This window comes from Myodes glareolus, chromosome 1 (assembly GCF_982192425.1).
Source record: "Myodes glareolus chromosome 1, mMyoGla1.1, whole genome shotgun sequence".
Lineage (NCBI taxonomy): Eukaryota > Metazoa > Chordata > Mammalia > Rodentia > Cricetidae > Myodes > Myodes glareolus.
The window spans coordinates 101,858,400-101,869,749 of record NC_142026.1 but is presented as its reverse complement, the minus strand read 5'-3'; the positions used below and the strand labels follow the sequence as shown (position 1 = coordinate 101,869,749).

Here is an 11,350-nt window from a genome sequence, read left to right as displayed (position 1 = left end):
CCCAGGTCCTAAAGTAGAGTTGGGTAATTTTCCACAAGAGTCTCCATTAAGGAGATCAAATTCTAGTTAAACCTGAAATGACCTCTCTGTGCTATCTTACCCTGTCACACGCTTTTTCTTCGGTTTTGTTTTCAATTTCTAAGGCATATTACTGGAAGTAAATTGGTTGTGAAATAATTTTTCAGTTAAGAAGCCAAATGCAAGCTAGGTGATGGTGGTGCATACCGTTAATCCCAGCACTCAGGAAGCAGTGGCAGACTGATCTCTGTGAGCTGAAGGTCACCCTGGTCTACAGAATGAGTTCCAGGACAGTTAGAGCCAGGGCTCTTATATAGAGAAGCCCAATCTCCTAAAATTTAAAATAAGGAAGAAGAGAAGGTGGAGGAGGAGGAAAATGCAACACACATATTGTGAAACCTTGAAATGCTTGAAATCCGAAAATGCTAAAGTATGAAATGAGTGGTGGAAGCTCCAGCCTCTCGTCTACTTCACCTTCTTTTGTTTTCCTTCCTACTCAGTGGGAACCTCCAGGCGTCAGTGTCCCACATGAGAATGTACAAGCAATGGAAGCCTGAATCAGTAGGTCTCCTGGCCCCAACATTCATTTTCATCTTGTTCTTCTGGAACAGGGAAAAATGGAACATACAGACAAAAAAAATATTCTGATGACTGACTGTTGGTGGTTGTTACAGTTTCATCTCTGCTGCCAAAATGAAATATTCAACCGAAAGAGTTCATAGTTGGTGTCTTAGTCAGTGTTCCATTGCTGTGGATAGACACCCTGACCACGCCAACTCTTAAAAAGCATTCAGTTGGAGCTAGCTTCCAGTTTCAGAGGTTTATTCCATTCTCATCAAGGTGGGGCACATGGCAGCATGCAGGCAGGCATGATGCTAAAGAAGTAGCTGAGAATTCACATCTCCATATGAAGACAATAAGAAGAGAGCACCTCTGGGCCCAGCTTGGGCTTTTGAAACCACAAAACCTACTCCCCAGTGACACTTCCTCTAACAAAATCATGCCTCCCAATCCTTTCAAAGAGTGTCACTCCCTAAGCATTCTGAACCTACGGGGGGGGGGGGGGGGGAGGAGGTCATTTCTATTTAAACCACTACAGAAGAAAAAGGTTTCTTTTATAGACTACAATCCATCATGAAGGGAAGTTAGAGCACAAACTCAAAATGGTGCCTGAAGCAGAAACTGAAGGAATGAGATTGGCTCTCCTATAGACTCAAGCTTAGCTAGCGTTCTCATAGAGCCCAGAACCACTGGCCTAGGGAATGTGATCACTGACAGTGGACTAGGCTCTCCTCTGTTAACAATAAAGACCCTACATATATGTCAACAGGCCGATCTGATCTGGGTAGTCTTCCCATTAATATTCTTCTCAGGTGAACTTAAGCTATGTCAAGTCGATAGCTAATGCTAACTAGTACAGTGGTCTATGACTGGATTTTATAGAACAGCTTTCAGAATGGTTTGTATATTTGAAAACTTGAAACTTCCAAAGTGGTGGTTCCTTCATCTCTTGGTCAAATTGCCCTTGGTCATGGTAAATATCCCCTTTTCTTTAGCAATCTGTGTATGGGGAGAAGGGAGTGCTGAAAAGTTAGTAATATCTACAGATTATTAAGAAAAATAAAATTTGATTTGAAGAAAAATGAGTTCCGACTACTTCTTAAAATTTAAGAAATAGAAATATCTATTAGTACTATTTCTATAAATATATACATACCCTACTACTGCAGTTCTCAATTATTTTTATCCCATTGTGATGTCATTTCCCACTCGGACCACCCAAACACCTTTCTATTCTTTAATGTTTTGAAAATGAATACCAGTAGGCTGTGTTTTAGTTGTACTGCAATGATCTGAAGAAAAATTGCACCCTTAGTTTATCAAACCAGAGTCCATGCTTCCAAAGCAAGTGTCTGCAACAGAGACAGTGGCTGTAGCTCTATGGAATGAACACCTTCTCAAGGTCCTGTTTTTAATTTTTAAAAAGAGCAGACTTTGTAGAACCAACAACTTTAGTAGATAATCTTACTTTCACAGTAATATTTGTATATTTAAATGTTCAATTTTGTATTTTTTGTGTGCTATATTAAAGTGTATGTTGAGTGGCTAGAGAGATAGCTCAATATTTAAGGGCACTTATCCTCTTTCAGAGAACCAGAATTTGGTTCCCAACACTTAAAATTGGTGCCTCACAACCACTCCAAGATATCTGACACCTTCTTCTGGCCTCCGTGGGAACCCATGTGCTCTTACATGTAGGCATACACACAAATATGTGCAATACACACACTCAACTTTATAAAGTATTCTAAAGTGCACATTGTGTACCTTTAATACAGAAATTGGAAATTTCTCCGAAGTCCCCAACTGACGTGACACAAAGGGGAGATTCAATATCAGACTTTACATGCTGACTCTAGTCAAAATTCAAGTGCATTGTAATATTTTACAAAATTGCTTCCAAGTATGTGAAAAGGGTGCAAATGAAACATTAATGAATTTTGTGTTTAGGTCTTATTTCTAAGATATCTTGTTATGTACATATATATCCCATAATGCAAAACCCTTTTGATCCCAAGTATTTTGGGTGGGGAACATTGAGCCTGTCATATAGCAATCAGGTAGCGGCATCATTGTAGTGAACTACATAAATTATAGGACATTTCCTCGCATTTTATATTTTGACCTTGAGTTCACTTATAAAAATGTAATGAAATCACAAGGTTGCATTAACTGAGCATTACGTACTTTCCCGATAAAGATATGTCCCACGTAGAGACTTATGTACTAAAGCCAACGGAGGAAAGTCTGCCTAGGGAATAATCACAATAAAATCTTGCAGTTTTGTTTTAGAAGGAAACTTGGCTGAGATACTGAGCTCCAAGTGGATATAAAGAGAAACACTGAGCCTTGCCATTCTCAGTATTATCTGCTAGTCAGGAGAACTTAGCTAGGCAGCTTTAACCCTTAGTTTACTCCTTTGGTAGAATACATACAATATTCCTTGCCTTGTCTCATATCATGGGTTGAGATAAATGACTAAAGAACATTTAACAAGTAACAAAACATAGTCTCATTTCTTCATATCACAAGTGCAAACCAGATATAAAAGGTATTTGTTTTGGTTTGGTCTGTTGCCATCTGTCTCTTTATCCCACTTCGCTACTACTTCCCCCCCCCCATCCTTCCCTCACCCTCCTCCAGTCCTAAGAGAAGGTAAGGCACCCTGCCCTGTGGGAGGTCCAAGGCCCTCCCCACTACATTCAGGCTGAGCAAGGTGTGCATCCAAATAGAATAGGATCCCCAAAAGTCAGTACATGCAGTAGAGACAAATCCCAGTGCCATTGTCATTGGCCCAACTGTCAACCACAGTCAGAGGGACTAGTTTGATCCCTTTCTCGTTCATTCCCAGTCCAGTTGGAGTTGGTGAGCTCCCATTAGCTCAGACACACTGCCTCAGTGGGTGAACCCCTCGTGGTCCTGTCTTCCTTGCTCATAGTCTCCCTCCTTCTGCTCTTCAACTGGACCTTGGGAGCTCAGTCCAGTGCTCCGATGTGGGTCTCTGTCTCCTTCTGCATCCGTCGCCAGACAAAGGTTCTCTCCGGTTCCCTCAGCACTGCCATCTTAACATTCTTGACTTAGTAAAGCCCAACACAGTGAGGTGTCTGGGGATTCACGATTGGAACGGAGTATAAGATCAGCTTCCTTTTTCTAATTGTCTTTACTTAAAAACTTTGATAAATGATATTGTGATTGCATGGAATTGGGTCATATTTATTTTTATCACATTTTAAAGCCTATCATTTTCCCCCTTTGGACCGTTTTTTTAACAGTAAAAGGTGATTTCTGTAGACCAACTCATTGTGACCAATTTCCTTAGATCCTGATCAAATTTATTGATTCAAATTTCTTGGTCAAGGTCACAAAAAATGTGGCATCTCCACATTTTCTGGGTCACCCAGTTATTTTATGAATGAGTATTTTATACAAGGTATTACTTTTCCAACCTTAGTTTATGCTATAAGAACGCAAATATGTCAATGAAAACTCTCTAATAGATAGTTCCTAGATGGACTTATGACATTAAAAACAACAGCCAACTTTTTATGTGTGTATACTTTTTATTCCAATTGGGTTTGCATTCCAAAGGAAATAACAATGTGTGTTCCCATCTTTATAAAAAGTTATTATAAATTGTAGCAAACTAAAAAAAAAGGTTGCTTTGCATATCAAAATTCTATGAGCTGCTTGGGGTAGCACATCTTTAAGTTATAATTTTCTGCTTCCACACCATAGACAACCGTCTAATGTCTAATGAGTGACCAGAGTTCCAGTAGCTGGTGAACTCTGAGACTCCAGCAAACCGAACTTCCAAAGAACCGTCATCTTCTCTATGCCTTTTCATAACAGCGCACCGCAACAACATCGCCAAAGGTAAGAGTCTGAAATAGTTAAAGGAAAATTGAGTCCTTTCACCCAGGAACATTCATGGATGAAGTTTTTTAACATTATCGTGTATATGATTTCAATATTAAGCCTGACGAACGAAGACATTTACAACCATTAAACATTGCATATATACTCTTTCTTTTCTGACCAAACAAACAAACAAAACCACAAGTGTTTAATGAGTAAAACACATTTTCACATTGTTCTGGTTTTTGAAAATGAAAAGGGAGCAGAAACTGAGTTTGCAATTGAAATTGCAGGTTTTTGCAGAACTCCTTTTGTGTAATTATTAAGGCAACCAGAACAAATGGGATGCAAGGAAGGCACATGCTGGTGTCTCACTGCAGCCTCGACTGTTGGCTTTGAAAGGGAGTTACATTTATGATAAATTTTCATAACAGTTTTCAATCTATAATCTTGGCTGACTTTTTCAGAAAACACAATCATCTGAGCTCATGGTATCTATAATGGTTTATTTTAAAATTAGCAACACAGTATTCTCTCTACTTTGTAATATTTTGCCCATGTTAACCTCACCCAGGTGGTTATGTGGCAATAGCACTGAATGTTGACTCTCTAACTCTGAACTTAAAGAATTACTGTAAAATCACTCTAAAATATTAAGGTGTGTGCCCATGACTTTCAAACACTGATGTGATCCTCAGAATACAGCATGTCTTTGCTTTAATCTCCATTTCAGAATTCAGTCACGCCTGATCACAGTCATAGTTCCCAAAGTTGAGCTTGCTCCATCTGTCTATAGACAGGAAAGAAACGGAGGTGGCATCATAAAAAAAAATAGATTCAGGGTTATTGTTAGAAATAAACTCTTAGTTGATGATTCGAGAAAAAGCCCTGCTTTCTGCTCCCCCAGCCTTACACATGTGAGAAGAAGTACGTGCGTTTCAGTTCAGAATAACCCTGACTGTATTATTAAAGAAGAGGGTAATCTGTTTTGTAATAGCAATAGCAAAGGCGTTTTCTGATTTTATCATAGCAGGAATTTGTAAAGGAACCCCAGACATGAACAAGAGCAATGAGTCAGCTTAAAAATATCACTATCATCTAAATAACTCTTCTAATTTTAAAATGGTCTCTATAGATAGCTGACCCGAGCTCATGGATGCTCATAGTCTCTGGTCCAACAATTAGGGACCCTGCATGGGACCGAACTAGGCCCCCTGCATGTATGTGACAGTTGTGAAGTTTGGTCTGTAAGACTCCTAGCAGTGAGATCAGGACCTGTCCCTGGTGTTTAGCTGGCTTTTAGCAACTTGTTCCCCATGCTGGATGACTTAGCCTAGACTTTATGCAGAGGGAGGAGCTCAGTTGTGCCTCAACTTGATGTGCTATGCTTTGTTCAAGCCCATGAGAGACCTGTCTCTTTCTGAATGGAGATGGATGGAGCAGGGGAGAGGGAGGGGGAGAGGTAGATGGGAATGGAAAGAGAGAAGGGAAGGGAAATTGTAATCATTATGTAAAATAAATAAAAAAGTATTAATTACATAAAACAAAAATGTAAAAATGCTCACTATAAGTCTAGATAAAAGCTTCTACAACTAGAGAAATTATTTATAAAATTGTTTTTTTTTCTATTTTAAAACATTTGGATGCCTCGCTATCATTGAACACATGTTAAAGACTCAGCTGATTCATTTAAAAAAACTGCAAGGAAGTAACATCAAACAGTTCTAGAAGAAATTAAAGCTTTATCTTTTCTTCAACTTTAAATTATTTGCACTGAGCTTCTATAAACTGGAATGTAAAATGTTTAAAATGTTCTTATGACCATATCTAATAAGTAACTTCTCTTGGTTCAGTTACTTTATGGTTTAATATCAGCTATCTTCATATATTCTCCTGCACAATATTTTACATTTAAGTTTCAGGTGAAGGTTGGAGATCCATAGTAATCCTATAATGACAATTCTTGACACACACTTCTGGGTAAGTTGGAGGATAATTTCAAAAGTACACATAAGCCAAGCCAACAACTGTCCTGTTCTTTTCATTCCTCCTGTTTTACATGGTATTAATGGACTTTGACAGGCACACAATGTTATAGAAAGAAGGGAGGGAGCAAAAGGAGAGAAGCTTGGAAATGGGTGGCAAGAAGAAAGGAAGAAAGAAAGAAGGGTAGAAGGGGTCATGGGCAGAAAATGAAGAACTGCTAGTACTTACCACAACCATTTTGCCATCCTTAATTTCTCTTACACAGTCTGTTTCTTTGCCATCCCACTTCTGAACATGGATGAGTTTGTCTCCGTCCAACCGAACAACAGACTGAGATTAACAATAAAAATGTGGGTGATTAAGAGATAGGAGTTGATTTCCCACAGACGGGGAACGACAGGACTTTGGGGAGTGCCGTGATTGAGTGCGTCACTGTGATTGCTCTAGAAGCACTTCATCTTCTATTGCTTTGAGAGGCACTGTTATCCACAGATGTGGCCACTTGTAATTTGGCTGAAATGTATACAACCAGTTACAAAAAATGTTCAATATTTGAAATAAAAACCCAGAACAACTCACGCTTCCTGTTGAAGCAAAGCTTCAGTGTAAAAATGATCAAACTGAGGGGATCAGAGAGAAGAAACAGGGTGCTGTCTTTTTTTCACATAAACCCTGTTCAACACTCTCTGGGTAAAGGTTGCTACCAAAAGTAAAAAGTGTTGGACAAGGGGAAAAGAGGCTGGGACTTTGGCTATGGAAATTACTCCGTCTAGAATACAACTTGTGTACACTGGAGTGATAACTCTGGTTCCCTCCCCCTGAATGAAAATTCTGAAATCTTCCCCCTCTCCACATGTACGCAGCAGAGGGACTGAGCATATTCATCTCGCTTCCACATCCTCACCCTGAAAAGGTGGCTTCTTACCTTACAGTTCCTGTCATCGATGCTGGTTTCCTCAAACTCTTCCCCCAGCTGGAAACTGATCTCTGTGTTCTTGAAGGTGCACTGGGTCCTGATCACCACTTTGCCGCCTTCCTGACTGATTATCACCATGGGTTTAGTCACATTTCCCACTTGCCTGGTGGCAAAGCCCACACCTGAAACAGCAAAAGTAGCTAGCGCAGGTAACAGTGACTTCCAAAACAGTTCATAAAGCCAAAATCTGCTTGCCACTCGGAGAATCCAGAATTCTAAAGTGTAGGTTCTGTTCAAACCTGATTGATGGTTAATTAGTCCATTAGCCATGGAACAGCTGAGCACAAACAAAGGAAAACTGAACACCCCCCCCGCCACACACACACACACAAACACACACATTACAGAAGCTTATTTGGTCCTGGGCAAGAAGGTAAGAAAATGCCATATTAAAAATTCATTTAAGTGGGCTCTGCATAGTCTAGCATATTATGACAATGTGCTCACCCTGTCTCTCAGAAGCCTAGCAAGTTAATTTCTAAGAATCAAACTACGGAACTAAAAAGAGAACAGCAAGTCTTCTTTTTACCCACCCAAAGCCTTCATGTACTCATCAAAATTCTGACTGTCTGTCAGCTTCCAGGTGGCACAGAAGGCGTCCACCATCCTTGCCTTTCCGGTCAGCCGAAAACAGGGAGGAGCTGGAGGAACTCAGGTCTTCACCGCCACTGTAATCCACGAAAACGCTTTGCACCTCAGCAGCAACCCCTGCCTTCTTATTTGGAAAAGAAGCCGGCAAAAAGCCAATTATTTGAATGGCTAACTTGTCCCTCTTTCCAGTAGGCTGTCACGGGGGAGGGGCTGGGCAGATGGCACCAATCCTTCTTGTGATTTGCTCAGGCCACTGGGTTATTGGAGTAGGTCAAGATCCTCCCAGTGCACGCACTACAGTCCGGATGCCTGAGAACACTCTGTAGGAAGTCAGTGGGGCCTGAGACCAGAGGACTAGAGAGAGAGGGGGTTTTTCAGGTTCAGAAAAACAAAAACCTTGGCAACTGCAGTCTCAAACTGGGAGGAAAGGAAAGAGAAGGACAATAAGACATTCAGATTGGTTTCCTTAACAAACATGTTGGTTGCCAATGAAGACCCCCTTAAAGAAAAAACCACTAAAATGACAGATTTTTGAGACAAAGGCATCTGAATGTTGTATTTTATTTTCTTTTATATTTACATGGAGAGCAAAATGCAGACCAGAATGTGCCAAACTGTGAAAAGATACAGGGGATAGGCGGAATGCAGTCCCTAGATGCACTCTGTTTGAGACCTACTCAGGGTATCAATGAAACATGACAGTCTGGCTCCCTCTCAACACAAACACAATGAATTTAAAGATCCTGTAGTTCTTTCTAAGAATGTAAGAACCAGACCGGAATGGAAAAGGAACCTAAGTGTGGTTAGGATTCACTAATGAGTTAGAGAAACAAAGAGGCGAGTGTTCTCATTCACCTCCTTCAGCAGGCTGTAGAATCAATGTGGAAAAGCTGTACAGAGGATCATTTAGTAAGATCTTAAAGGATATTTTTGCTTCCTGGGGCCACATCAACCTAAATACAATGCAATAAGTAGGGAGACAGGAACTGGATGGGGTGGTGGGAATGTGGAGAGCTTTGTCTATAGTTAGTTCCAGTTCAGTGTACAACAAGAATGCACAAGAAGGACGGAATATCTGGAAGGTTCTAATAGAGGAGTTAGAGGGGGCTCTGTGAATTCCCCCTTCACCTTGAGATTTTCCGTGCTTTGTAGATGTAGGCCCCAGTGAAATGGCATTTTCTGCAGCTCAGAGAGGCAGGAGTTTGTCAAGGCAATCCCTGCTTCTCTACTAGACCAACTTGAGCCTGAACTCACAGTGCCTATACTCCATTCTGCAGCACATATAGAAGACAAGAGCTGAGAACACAGCCTATTGTTATGCAGGGTAGATGATAGCGCGTTACACTGTTTCCCATAAAGACCTGAACTGGTTCTGTGCCTGTTTGCACAATGTATGTGGGTAGTTCCATCAACGTGTTCAAATGAATAAGACAAAAATTTACCAGCTGTTTCTTATAGTTTACTCTAAATATGACAGTGTGAAGGCCTGGCTCATATGGCTTCTTAATGCAGCCACTCTTGGGCTTCACCTAATTCTATAGCAATAACTATTTTACCGTTTTGGTGGCTTCTCTGGAAACCAAGCGACCTTTTCAAAGACAAGTCTGCATTTCCCTCATTACTGAGGTCATTGAGCACTTTTTTTTGAGCATTGGTTTTTTATTGATTTTTATTGAGCTCTACATTTCCCTCTACTCCCCTCCCTGCCTCTCCCCATCTCCTTTCAACCCCCACTAAGGTCCCCATGCTTCCAATTTGCTCAGAAGATTTTGTCTTTTTCTACTTCCCATGCAGATTAGATCTATGTAAGTCTCTCTTAGTATCCTCATTGCTGTCTAAGTTCTCTAGGATTGTGGTTTTTAGGCTGGTTTTATTTGCTTCATGTTTAGAAACCACCTATGAGTGAGTACATGTGATAATTGTCTTTCTGTGTCTGGGTTACCTCATTCAAAATAATGTTTTCTAGCTCCATCCATTTTCCTGCGAAATTCGAGATGTCGTTATTTTCTCTGCTGTGTAGTCCTCCGTTGTGTAAATGTACCACATTTTCCTTATCCATTCTTTGGTCAAGAAGATTGAGGTTGCTTCCAGGTTCTGGCTATGACAAACAAAGCTGCTATGAACATAGTTAAGCACATGTCCTTGTGGCACGATTGAGCTGTGATTTTGTGTATTTTGTATATTTTTGATACAGTAACGATTTAAATATTTTCTCTGCTTCAAGGTTGACTTGTTTTTCAGGCTGTTGTAGCCACTCTTTGTGTATATTATTGGGGGTGTGTGTTTGCAATTCTGCGTTTTTTGGGTTAGAACAATTTTCTCATCAATATGTCATGCTTCATTAAGTATGCATATTAAATGGGTCCAATTGAATTTGTGATAATTATACCACAGTGCAGTTATTTTAAAAACACTCAATCTGGAGTCTGGTGGTGGCGCACGCCTTTAATCCCAGCACTTGAGAGGCAGAGGCAGGGGGATCTCTGTGAGTTCGAGGCCAGCCTGGTCTACCAGAGCGAGTTCCAGGACAGGCTCCAAAGCTACAGAGAAACCCTGTCTCAAGAAGCCAAAACATAAAACAAATTCTCAACCTGATCTTATGTTCTTATTTAAGCCCTTCTATATGTATTCTTCTTGTTCTCAAGTTAAATACAGAAGCATAAAGCATCACCTAAAGCAGCCTGGCCCTACCTTTGGAAGAATCAGACTGAGAAGCCAAACAACGTGGGAGACAGGGTATATGCTAGACACCTCAGCTCAGTGAGCTGAAATGTTTGTCCTTACACATTTCTCCCCTCTATTTTTCAGACTAAGAATATGGCAGAAAGATTTCAATTAGACTATGTCTATTCTAATTAAAAGTTCATACTAATATAATTCTTTTAAGGAGGTATTTGGGGGTTTCATATTGATACAGAGAAAAGAATATTGTTACATAGATATCTATATTAGAATTTTTGGAAGATTCCGTCTATTTTATGACTTCCTCAATCAACACCTGTGCAAATTTGAAATGCTCAATATATAACATATTAACACTGAATAATTCCTGCTTGACATAGGAGTGTATTTGATTCTCTAGAGAGAAAGTCAGAGAGCAGAACCTGTGTTGTTCTAAGGGAGGTTCAATTCCCTAAACTTTGCAGGAATGTACGAGCCATCTGGAGCTTTGATAATGTACATGCCTCATAAAATCAAGAAGGAAAAGTGATGGATTGACAAACTGACATTTCTCTTAGAGCTAACTCTTGTATGTTTTAACTAGTGGCAGTGAAACCTCTAAGCATTTCTGTAACTGGGAGGGCTGGTGATGGGATTCAGTGGCAAAGTATGTGTCCAAGGCCCCATCTTCAGCAAGCCAAA

At 40.2% G+C, this 11,350-nt stretch overlaps 1 protein-coding gene across 2 annotated transcripts; it reads right to left on the bottom strand.

Moving 5' to 3' along the window:
- Positions 1 to 4,119: 4,119 nt before the first annotated feature.
- On the bottom strand, positions 4,120 to 8,103 carry Fabp7 (fatty acid binding protein 7). 2 transcript variants are annotated; one of them, XM_048425315.3, is made up of 4 exons: positions 7,930 to 8,099; positions 7,346 to 7,518; positions 6,649 to 6,750; positions 4,120 to 4,460 (listed from the first exon to the last, which is right to left on the bottom strand). In XM_048425315.3, the coding sequence occupies exons 1-4, from the start codon at positions 8,000 to 8,002 to the stop codon at positions 4,410 to 4,412; spliced, it is 399 nt and encodes a 132-aa protein (XP_048281272.3). In that variant the 5' UTR covers positions 8,003 to 8,099; the 3' UTR covers positions 4,120 to 4,409. The 2 variants fall into 2 exon arrangements, with proteins under 2 accessions (XP_048281272.3, XP_085546162.2); XM_085690036.2 differs by lacking the exon at positions 4,120 to 4,460 and adding an exon at positions 4,916 to 5,224 and having other exon boundaries at positions 7,930 to 8,103.
- Between the last annotated feature and the right edge of the window lie 3,247 nt (positions 8,104 to 11,350).

Bases quoted from the DNA above. Each gene is read 5' to 3' on its own strand.
- Fabp7 (XM_085690036.2), bottom strand. From the start codon at position 8,002: ATGGTGGACGCCTTCTGTGCCACCTGGAAGCTGACAGACAGTCAGAAT. The intron at 6,751-7,345 runs GTAAGAAGCCAC...TGTTAATCTCAG, and splicing joins TCGATGACAGGAACTGTAAG to TCTGTTGTTCGGTTGGACGG. The intron at 5,225-6,648 runs GTAAGTACTAGC...TCCTGTCTATAG, and splicing joins AGGATGGCAAAATGGTTGTG to ACAGATGGAGCAAGCTCAAC.